The 17,563-nt window shown below is 35.1% G+C and overlaps 1 protein-coding gene across 6 annotated transcripts in view; it reads left to right on the top strand.

Moving 5' to 3' along the window:
* The window catches only part of PAPOLA (poly(A) polymerase alpha), a 46,241-nt gene extending 32,671 nt beyond the window's left edge, over nt 1–13,570 (top strand). The window contains exons 16-23 of one of the 6 annotated variants that reach the window (XM_082057631.1): nt 1,866–1,987; nt 3,607–3,749; nt 5,055–5,152; nt 6,766–6,986; nt 7,387–7,452; nt 9,160–9,234; nt 9,429–9,497; nt 11,376–13,570. In XM_082057631.1, the coding sequence (XP_081913757.1) occupies nt 1,866–1,987; nt 3,607–3,749; nt 5,055–5,152; nt 6,766–6,986; nt 7,387–7,452; nt 9,160–9,234; nt 9,429–9,497; nt 11,376–11,471 (890 nt within the window). In that variant the 3' untranslated portion in view covers nt 11,472–13,570. Of the gene's footprint in view, nt 1–1,865; nt 1,988–3,606; nt 3,750–5,051; nt 5,153–6,765; nt 6,987–7,386; nt 7,453–9,159; nt 9,235–9,428; nt 9,498–11,375 lie in introns of all 6 variants that reach the window. The other 5 variants (XM_082057632.1, XM_082057630.1, XM_082057636.1 and 2 more) reach the window with 5 other exon arrangements.
* The last annotated feature ends 3,993 nt before the right edge of the window (nt 13,571–17,563 follow it).

The following is a 17,563-nucleotide window of genomic DNA, read 5'->3' as shown; positions in this document are numbered from 1 at the left end:
TTTGAAAGTTCATTATCATATATAGCTGCAGTGGGAGGTCTGTGTGTGTGTGTGTATATATATATATGTATGTGTGTGTGTATGTATATATATATCTTCCTTTTCCAGTCAAAGGGATTTTTATTTTCTTAGGAGAGGTGGAATATTCCATTTGATTTTAAGTGTTGAAGGGTAAAACTATAGACTCATCATTGTAATTTTAGGGAGTTTAGAAAAGGCATAATAGCTTGCCTCTGTTTTGAAGGAGCAAAGAAATCAATGAATTAGTTTCTCAGGTCTTTTATTGTTTATAAACAGATATTTCAATACTGTACTTGTCAGATTTTTGGTATAAAAATACTAAAACTTGCACTTATGATGTAAATGTGATTCGTTTGCACTACATGCAAATCTGAAATTAGTCTAAATATATGAAGTAGCATTTTATCAGAATCATTGTAGACTGTTAGGCATAGTTTTATGTTCAATTTGTAAATACACTTCCAAAGGTAACCAACTAGCAAACTGTGTGCTGTCAGTTTCTTTGTTCTCTCAAATTAATGTGAAATTAATTGTTTTTAATTCATCCCCAAAACTGTCTTTTGGAAGAGATGCTAAGATTTTATCAGAACTGCTGAAGCATTTTCAAGAATGAAATTAAAGAATAGCTTGCTTTTTAGTGGGAGCAGGGGGAGAAAGAGTGAGCTAGATTTTTCCTTGTGTTGAAACTTCAGTAAGACCTAATGTCAGGAATATGGAATGCTTTACAATGTCTGGCATCCCTGAATGTATCCCTAGCTTAACAGTAACTTGTATAATCCTTGTGTACGGGTTTTATGACCTCGTTTGATACCAAGAATTAGTGTAGCAGGCTCTTTAATAGGCAGTATTCATTGAGATTTTTGTGTGTCTGTCTCATAACAGCTCTTTAATTTACACGTTCAGACCCTATTCAGTGAGATTCCTTAACATTTGTAGAATAGATAGTGAGTAAGGGAGATGCCTCTTAAGTTTTTGTGTCTAAGTTCTACAGGACAATTTTTTCATTCGTATGTCTGCCACAGCTTTGTTCAACATTATATAGAAAGCATGAAAGAACAACACATTTTTAATTTTTACCTGGCTATACTTGAGCACAAAATGTTGTGTTATAGTGTAGTTCCTTTAATAGCACCATGTCGATTTGCCAGAAATCTCAGGTGAAGAGAAATAGCTCATTATAGTAGACATAATTAAAAACAAAAGGGGGGAAAAAAACACCCACAAACAAAAAAAAACCCCACAACCAACCAATAACAACAACAAGAAACACCCCCAAAACTAAAGTAAACCAACCAAAAATTACCCAAAACACAGCAGGAGGACAAACAAGCAAAACATAAATCACTTTTGTACCTGAGTTGCCAGAATAATATGAAATATATTAGCTGGCACACAAGCATTCAATTCGTGAATTAGAAATCTGTTTGTTATAGGAGCTGCAGAAATAAAAGCTGCATCAAATTTGAAGAAAATAGTTTCACGTAAATATTTTAATTCTTATGAAGAAAAACTTATTTCCGTATTTAGTCCCTTTGAGATGAAGAATTAAATTCAGAGCTGTTACTGTGTGAAACTTGTTAACAATATAGTTTAGAGAACTGCATGCTTGCAAAATATTTTTCTTGGAAAATAGGTCACAAATTTCCAAAACAAGTTTTGGTGTTTGTACTATACAAAGTGCTGGCATAGTAGGCTGTTCACTTTTTTCCTCCAGAACAAGGAAGATTCTGTGCTTGTCCTTGAGAGTAATAAATGTTCAGAGACACTAATTGCTTCTGCCTGGGCAAGTTAAGTGGACTTTGCAAAATGCGTCGATATGTCTTAATGTTATTTTAATTGTGTAGTTTATAGGCAAGCAATAAATAGCAAGATGTTTGAGATGGATATGAAGATTGCTGCAAGGCATGTGAAACGTAAGCAACTTCACCAACTGCTACCTAGTCACGTGCTTCAGAAAAAGAAAAAGGTAAACTTGACAAATACTTGAAAAAATAAAGATGCTATTAAGAAATAATTCTTCAGCTTTCTAGGTTTACTAATCAAAGAACTAAAATCACATTTTGAAAGCTTCATTTTACCTGTATAAGCAATGTGATGTACTTTGACTGTAGCAGTGTTACTAGATGCACTAAATATAATACTAGATTTCCCAGAACATCAAAAACGTAGCTAGTATCTTCAGGTCTGGCTGAAATATCATATTTTCTTGGCCTTCCTAAATTAAACGTAGTTAAAACAGTGTAATAATAATGTTTTAAAGCTCTGTTGCTATTTCAGCATGCAGGTCACCTAAAGGAAACATATGTAGAACATATAGAACAGTCAAGCAACACTCACTGTCTCCAGCTTTTTCTTCTTAAATTATTACTTAGATTTTCATATAAGTCTCCTAAATGTAAAATTGCGAGTCATCAAATAGAAGCAATGTAGAATGTTGAACTTGTTGCTGCCTTTTGTATCGAATATGTGTGTGTTGCTGCAACTGAGGCTGAATACTTTGAGAATAGTCTGAAGAGAAGTGTTGTATACTCTTCTAATGAAGGGATTTAAATGACAGTTTTGACATTAGAAAATTGCCCATTGCTTACCCAAGGCTATTTTCTCCCTCAATATCTAGTTTACCTGTGGGATCATACGTGAAAATGGTAGCACAATTTTTAATTAGGCTGTTGTGTTAAATGTTATTTACTTTCAATGAAGGCAGAAAGAGGAGGGTTGACTACTGAATTTAACAATTTAGCCTGTATTTCAGAATTTCTGCTTCTTAGTGTTAGCTTATTCTCAGAGCAGTACAGGTTTGCCTGTTTTTGTGAATACCTAAAGCACTGTTACATACTGTGTTTTAGGTGTATCTGAATAATATGCGTTATTACTATAGCTGTTTTATATTAACTGCTTTTTTAAGAAATAGGAAATATTGTATTGAAATGAAGTATAAATCTGTTTATAATACATTTGAGAGGGCAATGTAAATATTAAGTGATGTATCTCTTTATAGTAGTACTGTGTCATAGGAGGGTTTTTCTTCTCCAGTCACTGTCTTAAATTCAAATCGTTCTCTAAGGTCTTTGTATTAATTGTGGGTTTGGTGTACATTTGTGTTACTTTGAAGCTAATTAAACCAGTGTCTATAAACCCACAAAACATTTTAAAAAATGAAATAAAGCTGAAAATACAGTCACTAAATATAAAACCAGTTTATGTTGTTTTTGAACACCACTGGTTTAGACAGATCTGTACCTGAATTGTGAACGTGAAAACGTAAATGCTAGTAATGACAGGGTAGTGGATTATTGGCATGCAAAAGAATTTGAAAATTTTCCATTTACATTTTGTGTTTTTCAAATGCTCCCGCTTTTGATTTCTAAAAATGTACTTAATTTACCTACATTTAAGGCATGCATACATGGCATGCATACATGCTTAGTTTATGGTAGAAGCTCATTACTTTTAAATCACCTCTTGTTTCTCTTTTACTCACAGATGTAACAGCTAACACTTTGCATAACTGAAATATTACATTGAGTTCTGCAATGTTTTTTAAGCCCTTATTAAGACTAATATGTTTTCTTTTGTGGATTGCAGCATTCGACAGAAGGGATCAGGTTGGCAGCTCTGAATGACAGCAGTCTAGATTTGTCTATGGACAGTGATAACAGCACGTCTGTGCCTTCGCCTACTAGTGCTATGAAGACGAGTCCATTGAACAGTTCTGGAAGTTCTCAGGGGTAATGAAGACTTTGTCTTGTTGCTGCTTTCTGTTCCTGAACTACTAATACTAAAAGCATAGCAAATGCTGCATGTGTCAAACACCACAGTTATCAAGGTGTGAATGTTCCAAAATGGTGCTTGCAGACATTTGTATTTCCAGTTTGAGCACTAGAGCAGGGCTAAATCTGGGGGATTGGGAACCTGGCATTGGGCTTTAGATGAGGAGTTAAAAGGTTAGGTAAAGATGCCTGGAAGAACAAGGTGATATAAGGTTGTGAGAGGTATTGAGCAGGAAGTTGATGTCTGAGAGTCAGGAAGTTACATGAGTTTTGGATTGAAATCTGAGACAGTAGAGAAGTTTAGGCTTTCTGTCTAAGAAACCAGTAGTGCTACTGCTATTACAGATGTTCCTAAGCTTCATTTGAATAGATATCATATATTCTGTTGTACTTTCAAAGTAAACATATTAATGTTTATCTTGATCCTAACTTGCTGTATTCTTTTTCCTATGTAAACTTCAGTTTGCCCAAGCAAACAGGATTCTACAGTCTCTTCTTTCAAGAGTCTTGTGTTTGTCTATTTGATACACAGAGAAGTTAACATCATTCTCCTACAGTTGTGTGGCACTAGATGTGTATTATAGGAAGCTGTGTAGGATAGAAAACTTCAGTGAACTTATTCCTTTTTTCAAATGCTCATTTAATTAAGTCGTCTTTGGTGATTTCCAATAGTTGATGCCACTGGCCATGCTATTAAAACAAGTTTGTGATATCTAAGAATATCACACTTGAAGTGGAAATGGTCTTGTGTTGTTTTTAGGCACGTGTTACTTCCCTATTTCTTGAAAATGAAAAAACAGGTTTTTTTCATGTGAAATCCTAGGGCCTTTCCTTGGGAATTCAAGACTGAAATCATAAGTCATAATGGTTGTGTGTAGATGAAAAACAAACTTTCTATTCTTGTCCTGCTATGCTGATTTTGTTCCATCCTTCAGGAAAATAGATGCTATGTTTTCTCTTGCACCTTATTTGGGTAGACATTGCCTTAACTTTTGACTTTGTTTAATGCATCGTTTTACTAGTCTGAAAAACTGTCTTTGAAGAGATCCAGATTAAATATTTGAAACAGCTGCCATTGCTCAAGTTTGATAGTAGATTGCCAATGCTCATTTCTGTCTTTCTACTGTGACATAGTATTACAAGTTCCGTTCTGTAATGTAGGTAAAATCCTGGTGTCTATAATATGATGTGAAGAAAGGCAGATCACGGAGCACCATAGCTTTACTAAGATTCAGCATTTTATCATTTTTCTCTTTTTAGCAGAAGCAGTCCTGCGCCAGCTGTAACTGCAGCATCTGTGACCAACATACAGGCTTCTGAAGTCACTGTGCCACAAATAAATTCCAGTGAAAGCTCAGGGGGTAAGAAAAATGGCATAGTATATTGTTTCTGTTCATTATTGTGATGTTTGTAAAACAAGTTTACTTAAGTCTTTACTTAACACATGCTCTCCTTGATGTACAAATTTAAATAATTTTAGGACTGAGGAAATCATGGTGGAATATTTTGTGCCACAATGTTTGTTTATTCTTTTGTTCTTAGGGATTTATATTTGCCATTCACAACAGCAATCCTTTTCTGATGATCTGATGCAGGTCTGTAGTTCAGTTGATCAAAGGAGGCAAAACTATCTAAAGCTGGAAGAGCGATTTTTATATATATTTTTTTTTAATCCATTTTGTAGTGAAACCCAAGAGGTGGTTCTGTACTGTCTGTGATCTGTGCTTCCATGCTACTTCTCCTTGTGCTTCATGAAATTGATTATGAGAATAAAAAAGTCTCGGATATAAGCAGAATATGTGCTGCTTACTGATGTCTTTTCAAATATGTCCCATTTCATCCTCCATTGTTTCTCCAAGAAAAAGTATTCTTTACTTAATACATTTAAGAAGTCAATTTTTAAGAACAAAGGCATCTGGTAAAAATGTTCACTTAGGCTCAGGTGCTCTTCTTTTTTGATGGAACTTCAGCTGCATATAAGCAGCAAGTGAGAAACAGATAGGAGAGAGGACTGAGTGGTTAGCCTTTGAATGTGAGATCTCTCTTAATTCACTCAGGCATGTGGGACAGCAGAGTCCTGCTGTTCTGATTTCTTTTTTTTTTTTTATTTTGTCATAAGTCACAGGCGCATCGATGTGCGTAAGTTTGTCCATGAGCACTAAATGGAGCTTAAATGGCAAGACTGTTTCTTGGATGTGGAAGCATATCAGGAATTCTTCATTCTTGTATTTTAGTTAATCAAAAGCACTCACCTGACAGTTAATGAAAATTTTCTTTAATATAATTTCCTTAATATAAAAATTCCTTCATATAATTAAAATGTCCTTAATATTATTAAAATAAAATTTTCCTTAGGATATTCGTGGGGCATCTCCCTATGTGTGCTTATTGCTTTGAAGTAGGCAATTGATGAGGTGGAGCTTTGTCATATGGAGCATTTTTCAAAGGATATATGGAATGTCAGATCTTTGGCTGATGTTCTGTGATAGCTTCATATCTGTCATCAAACTTCATTTTTGAGTGAGAAACAACAAACATGTTTGAATGACAAAGGGAGTATTAAATCACTCTTGGATTTGATTTAAGGCAGTCTTTGGCACTGCATATGTATATCAGAGTACAGAAACAGGACTTTGGATATCAAGAATAATATAACTATTTAAGCACAAAGATCTGGGCTAGTATACCCTGCTGTTAAGCAGGTTGATTAGACAAAGCATAGTGTCACTGACATGACTGTCTGCTGCAGGAATTTGCTCTCAGAATGAGCTTGAAAGGGAACTGTGCCGTGGATGCCCATCTGCTATTTCAAATGGGATGCTTGTACCACGGACTCTAGCACTAACTGTACCACTTCCTTGATGCCTACTTGATAACAGTGGTTTTTCATAGAGAGCAAAAATACCAGTGATTGAACTGAAATGGTTGTGTTGAAAATCATCTTGTTGACGCTTTTTAAATTATTTATCCCTAGGTACTTCAAATGAAAGCATTCCTCAAACTGCCACACAACCAGCCATTTCTCCACCACCAAAGCCTACCATCTCTAGAATTGTTTCCTCAGCATATCTATTAAATCCATCACCAAGAACTTCAGGAAATGTTGCAACAAAAATGCCTAGCCCTGTCACAGCAGTGAAAAGGACATCTTCTCCACATAAAGAAGAGTCTCCCAAGAAAATGAAAATTGAAGAGGTATTTGAGATTTTGACTTCATACCATAGGAATGTCCAAAACTTGGAATACTGATTTCAGACAGAGTGTGCTGATTCTCATATTTCAGGTTTCAAATATTTTGTTGAATGGGGTGTATATTTCCTACTCTGATTGCCTTGCTGCTTTATGTGTTTGACTTGCTTGTGTTAGTGATTTTTTTTTTTATTATGCTGATACTCATCTGTACTGTGTTAAGCACAAATGTTTAGATTCTAAATTTTCTTTTCTTAAAAGCAATTTTTGTTAGAGTATAATGCTAAGTCTTACAACAGATTCTGCTTTAAAGTGTTTTTTATGACCTTATTTTCTTGCTTATTTTTTGAAGTTTGTTTTTTTAATCTTTTTCTCTTAATAGTTTCTGGTTTTGTTTGCATTTCAGCAGGATGAAATAAGTGAAGATACCAGCTGTATAGATTTGAATGAGCATGAAAAAATGGAAATTAAGGTATCTATGCCTAGACCATACAACTTTGTATATATTAATCGGGACTCTTTCTTGTGAAATGCCTGTGTTTCCCTCTAGGAATGACTAAGAGGATATAGATATAGTAGACGATATAGTAGATATATAGTACTATATATGTGGTGGATACTTATAGCAGATATACGGACTATATAGTAGATGTAGTATAGACTCTCCAGTAAATGTATCAAAATGATATGTTATTTTTCAATGTCTATGTCGATCTGAATAAATTGCAGTATATTACCTGCTGCCAGACTAACCTGAGCCTGAGTGCATGGTCACATAGAACAGTGATATCTTTACTGGTCATTCACACATTAATATGCATAGTGAAAAAATGAATGATATTTATATTTAAATTTGTTGGGTCATGTGTATGTCTGTATGCTTTGCTTTTGCCTGCAACCCACACTTGTCGTGTGTTACTTAAAGAACAGTTGTTCTATGTATTCCATTGGGATTTTTGCAAGCTGGGCTGAGAATCCTAGAGTCAGGTTCTACCTTGTTCACTTTTTAGAATTAAAAATAAGTTTCAAATGGTAGTAAATAGGCGTTTACGGATAGTAAAACTATTGTATGAAGTGACAGCATACACTTTGAGGACTTCCAGAGATTCAAGCATGCTCCTTCAGTATCTTGTAATTCAGCAGACAATTTTTTTGCGTATTGGTTGGTGACGGTCACCCTTTAGCCTCAGGATAGCAGCTCTCCATTTCGGTGTATACAGCTTTATGGGGCACGTTCTCTTGTCTTTGGAATACTCTGGAAAATATGCCAAGAAATTTAAGTACCTATAAAGTGTTTAAGTTCTCTGGTTTATAGTTTCCACACCCTGAAGTGAGGAATGGTATCTTGTTATGTAGTCACCTTGAAATCTCTTTGAACTCTAGACAGGTGAAGGCAGAAATGCACGTAAGCATTTAATTCTAACATTGAAAATAGATCCTCTCGAATCAGATCATCATAAATGACATAGGTAATCCTGTTAGCTTTTCTTGTCAGTCTCATTTAAATCTCATGTCCTTAATATGCATAGAAGGAAATAGTGAAATGAAATTCTTTAATTAACATAAACATAGGTTTTTCTCCATTGAAATGTATGCTTTTTTGGTTAGAGTATGGTACAATTTTAACTAACAGCTTGTTTACATTAAAATGAGAGTGTGCCACTGTCCTGATTTAGCCATGCAGTCCAACTGTTTTACCTGAAAAACTGGTTCTGACATTCATCTCTTCATCCAGAAAGCTGATTCAACCCATTAAAGTAGCAGGAAAACTGTTTTGGCAGAATGGTGAAAGGATTGGAAAAGCAGTTGAATTTGTAACAAATTCAGTATCTTTTCACATGGTCTTCCCTGATACTACTACACTTCTGTCTTTAATGAATTGAATGACACTTAATGTTTTCCTATAGGATTCTGTTTAAAAGGCATTAAGTGGTTAAACAAGTGGCAACTGAGAAATGATGTGGCTTGCGTTGATGTCAGATTCCTAATCAGTAAAACATCTTCTAGCGTGGTGATTTCCGTATTATAAAAGCATGGGTATTAATGCAGCACCTATCGATACTTGCCTTTTTTCTTTTGCTGTCTATGCACAACTTAAGGCGTTCTGGTTACTGGGGTTTGGTATAAATAGGTTTTATAATTGGAAGTGGTGTAACTGTGGTGATGCTTTTTTTTTTAGGAGCAACTTGAGACAGAAGTGAATGTTAATTCTCAAACAGAAACTCTTCAGACAGCTTCTCTGCAAGCTCCTCAGGTACTGTTTTCAAAAACAACACCTCACTCTGTGTGTCTGTGCTAATCTGTAGTGAAAACATTGAAATGAGTCCAGATTTTAAAAACAAATGTATAATTTTTAATACAAATCCGTTGTATGGAAAGCTGTTTGTTGTTACTGTCATAATTTTTGTGTTTTAGATGGTCATTGATCTTATTGAATGTGCATTGTAGCTAAACATGTATGGCTTGCCATACAAACTGACCGAAGCTGGATTCGCTCTTCTGAATTGTGCCTTCAAAGTAAGGGGCTCAGTTTATTCCTTTGTGCTTTGCACATCCCAGAATAATCCTTTCTAACAAGGAAACAAATGCTTAAATAGCTGCTACTCAAAGATATCTTGGTAGAGGTTGAGAATGTCTGAAATGTAACTTCAGATTCTGATACTTGGTATAAGAGAGAGAGAAGTTGTAACATTATAATTCATTAGCCAGCTGTATTGCTTCACTGCAGGTATTCTAAGTGTAAGGAACATTGGAAAAATAGGCACTAAGTTGAGAATTCTGTGGCATTTTCTTGAATTTTTGTTCCTAATATTGTAACAGCTTTTAGAGAACATGTCTTTGTCTTTACTAGCATTTTTAAGCTTCTCATAGTGCTCTACTGATTAAAGTTTCATTATTGCAAAGCATTCTCTGCACTTTACTCATGATGTGTAGTAAATACATTGATTAAAAATTGAGATATATTGTAATAATATTAATGATATTTGCTATTGGACTGTTTGAACTACATGGGCAGTACTGAATAAAGGTACCAAAATTGTTTGGCAAAAATTCTAGATGTTGCATGAGCAACACGTAACAGCTTCAGGGAAATTTTTAGATCATTTAGTACACCAAGTTTATTTTGCCTGTTTTTGAGGTATGATTGTATAAAGCTTTGTAGCTTTCACAAGTGGAGTAGTTGTTGCTCTAGCAGAGGTAATCTAGAAACTTTACAAGTATGGTGGACCTCTTCTGTCATTTTTCAGTATTCCCTTGGCTTTGTTTAAAACACTGCTCACATTGCAGAAAGTAGAAACATGTTAAACTGCAGGTCAGCACTGACCAGAGTGGGCTACAGGGGGCAGGGGGAGTTGGAAGCTCAAAGCTGTTTTGCCCCAGTCCTTGTTGCATTGTGCTTTGCTACTGTATCAGTGTTAACTCGATTAATTTCTTCTTAATAAAAAAACACTTAAGAGCAGTCATTTTAATTCAGTTTTTACCATGTATGAAATGTACCTTATATTAGAGTGTTTATAACAGAAAACATTTTATGATAAATTATGAGAAGCAGTGCATAATAACTACATTATTTGGGTTGTCAATCTGCCGAAGTGAAGGAGAAATAATTCAAAATAATAAAAAATAAAAAATCCCCAGCAACCACACACTTAAAAAAACAACCACCACCAACAATAGAGGCTTATTAAGCATGTGAGGAATTGATCAATCACACTGAATCTTGAGAATGCTTCTTTTTCTTTGTTTTCCTTTATTTGGCTTTAAATATAAGTTTGCTGGATGGGGTTAAGTCTTTTAAGGGAGAAAATGTTCAGATAATATTCAAGGTGCAATTCTTAACCCAGTCGTATAGGACTGTTATAGAGTTCATCATATCTTTTCCATGTAAATCTAAACCAGTATGAAATGTTGGAAATTTGGCTGTAAAGAGCTTTTAAACAGTCTGAAATGTGAATATATGAAGACTCATACTTTGGATTGGGGACAGTTTTTCTTTATTCAAGTTTGAGGGATGAGGCTTACGACTGAATTGTTCAAAGGAATTTTTAGATACTGAAGATGTAGGTCAGATAGTAGATGTCACCAATCAAGCACTGTTATTATGTGGATATTATGTTTTATTATAATGCAGGTTATTAGTAGGCTTAGCTTTATCTGCAGCACTTCCTAATTTCTTGCAGTTGTCAAAAAAGGAAATGCACACTATGAAAGAGACTGTATAGGCAAAGGAAATATCTGCTTCTATATTTATGGTTTGTAATTTTCCTCATGTTGTTATATTCCTAAAAACTCCTCTAAAGATCTTGTTTTTAAAGTTAGTGCCAATTACTACAATATTTTTATTTTGATATGTACCAAGTTAAAATACAACCAAATTTCTTCTTTTCTTTTCAGAAAACACCCAGTACAGACCTTTCAGATATCCCTGCTCTCCCTGCAAATCCTATTCCCGTTATCAAGAATTCAATAAAATTGAGATTGAACCGGTAAAAACAACCTCAGGGGTCCAATAAACAGTATCTGCCAATTCAACCTGTTGTCTTCTAATGGTAGAAAAAAGGAGAACGAAGGGTGCAAGACTAGAACATGACCGCAAATGGATTTAGGTATATTTTGTGCACTTCCCTTTCTGGGCTAAAATCACCACTTGGTTGGACGTCCAGGTTAGTATGTGAAGCCAGGAGTACAATTAATGTGTTAGCAACAGTTGCATTAAATATTTTGAAGGATTACTGCCTTTAAAAACATGAACACTATTTGTAGCCATATTTGACATTCTGATTTGTTTGATTCATTGTTTCAAAATTGAGATAAAACTGGCATAAGAATCCCTTAAATGCACTTTTATGTACTTTTTTTTTAATTGAAGTATGACTAATTTTAGATCTTCAGCTGATACACTTTGATTTTATTGAAGAATTTCTTCAATAGGAGTAATCTGCAAACCGGATGACGTTCTACGATATACTATACATAGAAAACCAAGTGTACAGTATATCTAGTTCAACTGCCATCAAGCAGCAGTAAGCCTTTAAAATGAAACATCAAATCTTGAGGTTATAAGACTTGCGTTGAGGAAGTAATTGGGAAGTTTCAGTGTTGGTGGGACATGATTAAGATGTGGTCTGCTTTTATTTATAGGATTGTTTTAAGGTGCATACAGATCAGCAATCAAACAGCAAATAAACTTTTCTTTGAGCTAACCGAACTCCTTATTCCCTTTCTGATCCCTTTATTTCGTGGGGAAAGCTGTTGTGTTTAATGTTGGGGTTTTGTTGGTTTTGGGTTTTTTTTTGTTTTTTTTTTTTTTTTTTGCAGCTTGTATGCACCTTATAGGACAATAGCTACTTATACAAAAGAAAAACAAGCCAGATCCTCCTTTGGGTTCCTCCCTGTCCCTTACCTAATCATAATAGCTCGTGGCCTGTAGGCACAAGTTCAAAATTTTGTCCCATGACTAAAGTGTTTTAGTAAATATTGCGTGCCTGTGAAATACAACACCTGTCTTGATGGCCTTTGAATCACTAAATATAAGATCATTTTTGTACACTCCAGAAAAGTCCTGTATGCAGTAAAAAGCTTCAAATTTTAAATAGGCAAAAATATTTTTCCCTAAGAATTTTAATCTTTTTTATTTTTAGATGGCTTGTGGGAAATAGTTTTACATACTGAACAACATTGAATTTTTAAAAATCATATTTCTAGTAAGCACTTGACATCTAGTAAGCTCTCTTACTCCTATGTTTTGTTCTTGTAGTTCTATCAAAAAAGATAAGTAACAACTTTTTCTTTTGAAAGAACTGAATCTCTCATGGCAAAGAACAGCAGTATTTGAGGAACGTGAGGGATGCCAACAGTAATACCAGATGTAGATAACAAACTTCATGTTACTATTACCTAAGTCTGAAATACGTGGGATGTCAAATCATACTTCCCATACTTTGATTAGCATGTTTTATGAACTCCCTTCTCCCGTTGTGCTCCATCCTATTACATGTGCATCTTTCATGTTAAAATTAAATTACTTACACTCTTGCCCTTATCCTTCTAAATTAATTCTCCAAAGTCAGAGTGTAGCTTCTCTTTTACTTAGGCTGTGCAGTAACTGAAGGGTTTTTTTTTGCCATTTGTCTAAGATGTCTAGTATACAATATTTCTCTTTTCCTTGCCCTGTGCAGCCTGCTGTTGTCTGCCCCCCAAAGAAGGTTATATTAACAGTTGAAGTGTACAAGGTGTCTGTGTATTTTGTGTAGCTATGGAGTTTAGATTGAAATTGCCAGGCACAAATTTAGTCTTGTCATTTTGTTTACACATCAGAAAATCTTTTTCATTTTATTAAACGTTTCATGTAACTGCACCCAAGTTTTGCCAAGCTGGAAACTTGGAACCTTTCTGTATAGTGACTTTTTAATTCTAGTTTTCATAACCTGGAGATCAGACTGTTGCTTTCGCATGATGTACGTAGTGTCTCATGACTGGAGTTTGCTTTGTTTTATAGTATCTGTACTCCTTGTATTTTTCAAGAGCTATTTTGTAAACAGATGATGTATTTCTCCATTGAAAACACAATAAAAAACAGCACAATCCCATAGTAGTCTGATTTTTCTGAATTCACAATGTTTGTTTTACTCAATCATATTTAGCTCTTGAATTTTCTGCTAAGACAAAATACAGTATGTCCTAAAGGAAATGATACATAAATGTTCTCTAAATAAGCCTGGTATTAGGTACAGGAAGGGGAAGGAACAATTGGCAGAATGTTGAGTTCTAGGCTGTTAGAGGGAAAGGTGCATTGTGCAGTCGCTTGGGGGGGGGCGGAGGTTATTGCCAAAAAAACCCCAATTTTTAAGAGCATCTGTTCCTTGTCTCCTGACTAGGGGTCCATCTCAAAAGCTTAAATTCTTAAAAGCTGACAAAAAAATATAAGAAATCTGTGCATAAACAATTTTGGGGTATACTATTTTCTTTAGAAGTTTGGACTCCATTTACATTAGCTGTAACAGTTTTGGCATCTAACACTTGCCTTTCTTGCAAGTGACTATTTCTTATGTCAGCAGATGGCACTGTTTCTCTTTTTGTCAAACAGTTTAAGCTTGGTTTGAAATAAAAGTAAAAAATTACAACTAGCTGTGCATCACTTAATTGATCTCTGTATCAGCATGAGCCCAGTCCTCCAAATGCTTGATGTGAGTAACTTTAAGTAGCCTCCTTTTGACTGAATTTCTTTAACTGCTAAAACCACTGATGATTATGGTCTTCATATTATAATTATCCTGCCTAAAACAATAAAACTTTGTGTTGTATATATTTTTCACAGCACGCAATTGCTTGTCTTGTTTAGAATGGATTCATCATCTTTATATCCTGCCCATGCCCTCTCCCTTTCATCACAGCTGATGTTATTTATGACTTTAATTCCTCTTTTCTTTTCTATGACCAATAAAAATCTACTAGTAGATACACAAATTTCTGTTCAGTGTTTCTCGTTCTGCTGGCTATAGGCTTCAATAGACTTGTTTCTCTAATTTAGCCACCACGAACCTCCAGAAGTAAGTTCATGGACTCATTAGGATCTGCAAACAAAAAGCTGAAAATTACTGTTGTAGCCAAAATAATTAACATTAATAAGCCATGATTCTAACAGATGGCTTTAGACATACTGATTTGAATCAGACATTTGAGTTGATGAGTTCTAGCTGACGTTGTGCTTCCTTGCTGTAGGTATTATGTGTGCATGCTATTTCTTAGTGCATTTTTTTAATCGAAAAAATCTTTGACATTGTCGCTACAAGTATATAATAACTGATTAGTAATGAGTGTCAATTGATAGTAACGTACCTTAATGAGAAAACCAATTTTAATAAACAATAAAAGGTAAAACAGTTCTTCGGCTTCTAGAGTAACCAAAAATAATTCAGTATAGCAAGAACATGCTCACTGAGCCAGAATCTGTACTTAATTGCAAGAAAAACTACTGTGGTAGTTACTGAGGAAGTAGAGTATGTTTTCTTTCATGTAATTCTTTTTTTGTTGTTGTTGTTTCTCGTGTGCATTTGTGCAGCATTTTGCACGTTGAAGTGATCCTGGCGTTCTTTATGTAACTTTATAAACACACTAGTCATGTAGCTCTGCTAGGCTTAATCTCTCTTTGGCATTGTTGTGGCTGAACAATACTTCAAAAATTTCGTCAATGTGCAAGTCTTGATAGTACACTCACAAATGTCTGTACCCACATACTTTAGCTGACTACTTGGGAGGTTCAATTTTTTTTTTTTAAAGATTCAATGTTTGCATTGGAAAAACTTCGGTAATCATTTTTATTTTAATAGTCTTAGTGGAATTAAGAATCTGTTCAATAGATACAAAGTGCCTTGGATTTATTGATAGAGGCAGATGCAATTTGATACGCCTACAAAGTTCGAACTAATAATTTGAAATATCTACAAACATCAAACATCTGCCGCTATCATCACCAAAAGAATGTGAACTTTGATATGAAACTTCAGAGGGCATGTTTTATTATGAAAGAGATAATACAATGATCCACTGCTGGATGTCCCATCTGCTTTTCAGATACTTAAACTCCAATGATATTTTTAATAAAGTTTAGGCATATTTGTATTGTTCTGACTAAATTCTGGAATGCCATCTTTAAGTAACATTTTTTTCTTTTTCCTGCTCTTAGTGAATTAAGCAGATCACAGTTCTTACTCAGCATGCCTGGTTTTTTAATAACCTTGGTATTTTTATGACCTCTGTATTCTATTGGGATGTTTACAATAAACTGACAATGTTGCACATGCTTTTAGGTTTTTACTTCATAAACTCTAAAGATACTGAGTTTAGAAAAGTCAAATTTAACAGCATACTAATGGTTGGAAAAAAACTGTTTAATGGTATATGCAGATATTATCAGGCTTGCTTTTTGCAGTAAATTACTGTCTTTAAGAACCAGAATCCAGGCAAATAATAGGAAAGGATAAAAAGGAAAATCACTATTGATGCAGGGTGATTAAAAACTCCCAACTTGTTGGGTAAGGAAAGCTGCATTTATTTATTTAACTAAAGAAAATAGCCAATGCATTTAAACTGCCCCATAATAACTGTGGCCCACACAGATAGGGCACAGCTTACAAGTGCAAATGTCTTTGTTTCTATTTGCAAGCTGGCACAACTACTTCATTAATTCATTTTATGTTTGTATCTTTAGAAGTAATTCTCCTCAATAAGGTTACTTCAGTGTTCTACATGCTTAAAATCTGCATATCAATTAAAACTTTTCAGGTCATCTAAAATTATTTATTGTTATTAAATATTTATTATTACTTCAGTTATGATAATATGCTAACCTAAAGCAGATAGACTTGAATGGAATGTTGGATCACACACCCTTCACTGATCGGGCATTTCAAATGGCATTAAAATAAAACTGGAGTGTGTGTGTGGGGAAACCCTTAACAGCTGAGGAATAACCTTCCCCCCCACCCTGCCCTGGCCTCTCCCAAACTAAGAGTTTAATTCTAAGTAAATATTACAAACCATGGTAGTTATTACAGCAGCACGGAAGAGTTTTGTGCTGCAGCTTCTGCTTCAGCTTTCCGGAGCCCTGCCCGGCGCGGCTGCCGCTCCCCCCGCAGCCTGCCACGCGCGCTGCCCTCCTGCGCCTTCCCAGTCTGCGCCGGAGCTGTTAATAAAGAGATTGATGATAAAGTTGTCGAGAAGAGACAGTTGGACAGGACTGCTCGCCATGAGTGACAGAGGGCACGCTCTGCCTTCACAGCCAAGAACGGTGCCCCCAGCAGCGCGCTGGCCATGCCTGGATGCTGTGCCAAGCCTCTTCAGCGCGCGGGGAGAGGAGTCTGCAGCTTATACAGAGGATTTCTACTAGATTTTTAGCTTGTGTTCTTAAAGTGAGATTTCCTTTATTTAGGATCGTTGCATAATTTTTTAACAACTTTATATGGCCTCCTGAGGACAAACGCAGTTTCGGCAGCAATATAAAGGCTAGTGTTAGGGAAGTTCTGAAATTGTTGTGAATGATTTGCTAGGACTTTTTAAATAATTCAATGTGGTCTGGTTCAATGAAGTGAAATAGAGATCTCTTGTTCTTAAAATTAACAATTTTTCCTTTTATGAGGGATAAATGCATTATTCATGTATTCAATCTAGGAATTAGCTTCTGTAGGAATCTCCCTGCCAAGATGTCATAAACTTGATTCAGCTCAGTCACATGGTTGGAATAAGAGAAGCCCAGAATGATGGATGGAAGCATTCATTGTCTCAGCCACTGTTTATCATGTATATTTTTTTTATCCATCACAATGTAAGAAACAGCAAGGCTGATAAAACATTTGATAGTTTAGGCCATCTGCTCACACAGAATACTAAAATTATTAGTGATTATTCCTACTGTTTCTTATTTTCATCCAGAACAGTGTGTGGATTTTCTATACACTAATAATCCCTCTGACCACTAAATGCAGTGTTTTATTTAGAAGTATTTTCTTTCCTGGTAGTTCCTAGTCCTTATAGGTAGTGAGATAAAAAGATCCTCACAACCGTAATGAGGAACAATGACTTAA

Source organism: Streptopelia decaocto (genome assembly GCF_964273445.1).
Source record: "Streptopelia decaocto genome assembly, chromosome: 7".
In the NCBI taxonomy this organism is placed as follows: Eukaryota; Metazoa; Chordata; class Aves; order Columbiformes; family Columbidae; genus Streptopelia; species Streptopelia decaocto.
The sequence above is the reverse complement of the archived record's forward strand: the minus strand, read 5'-3'. Positions and strand labels throughout refer to the sequence as shown.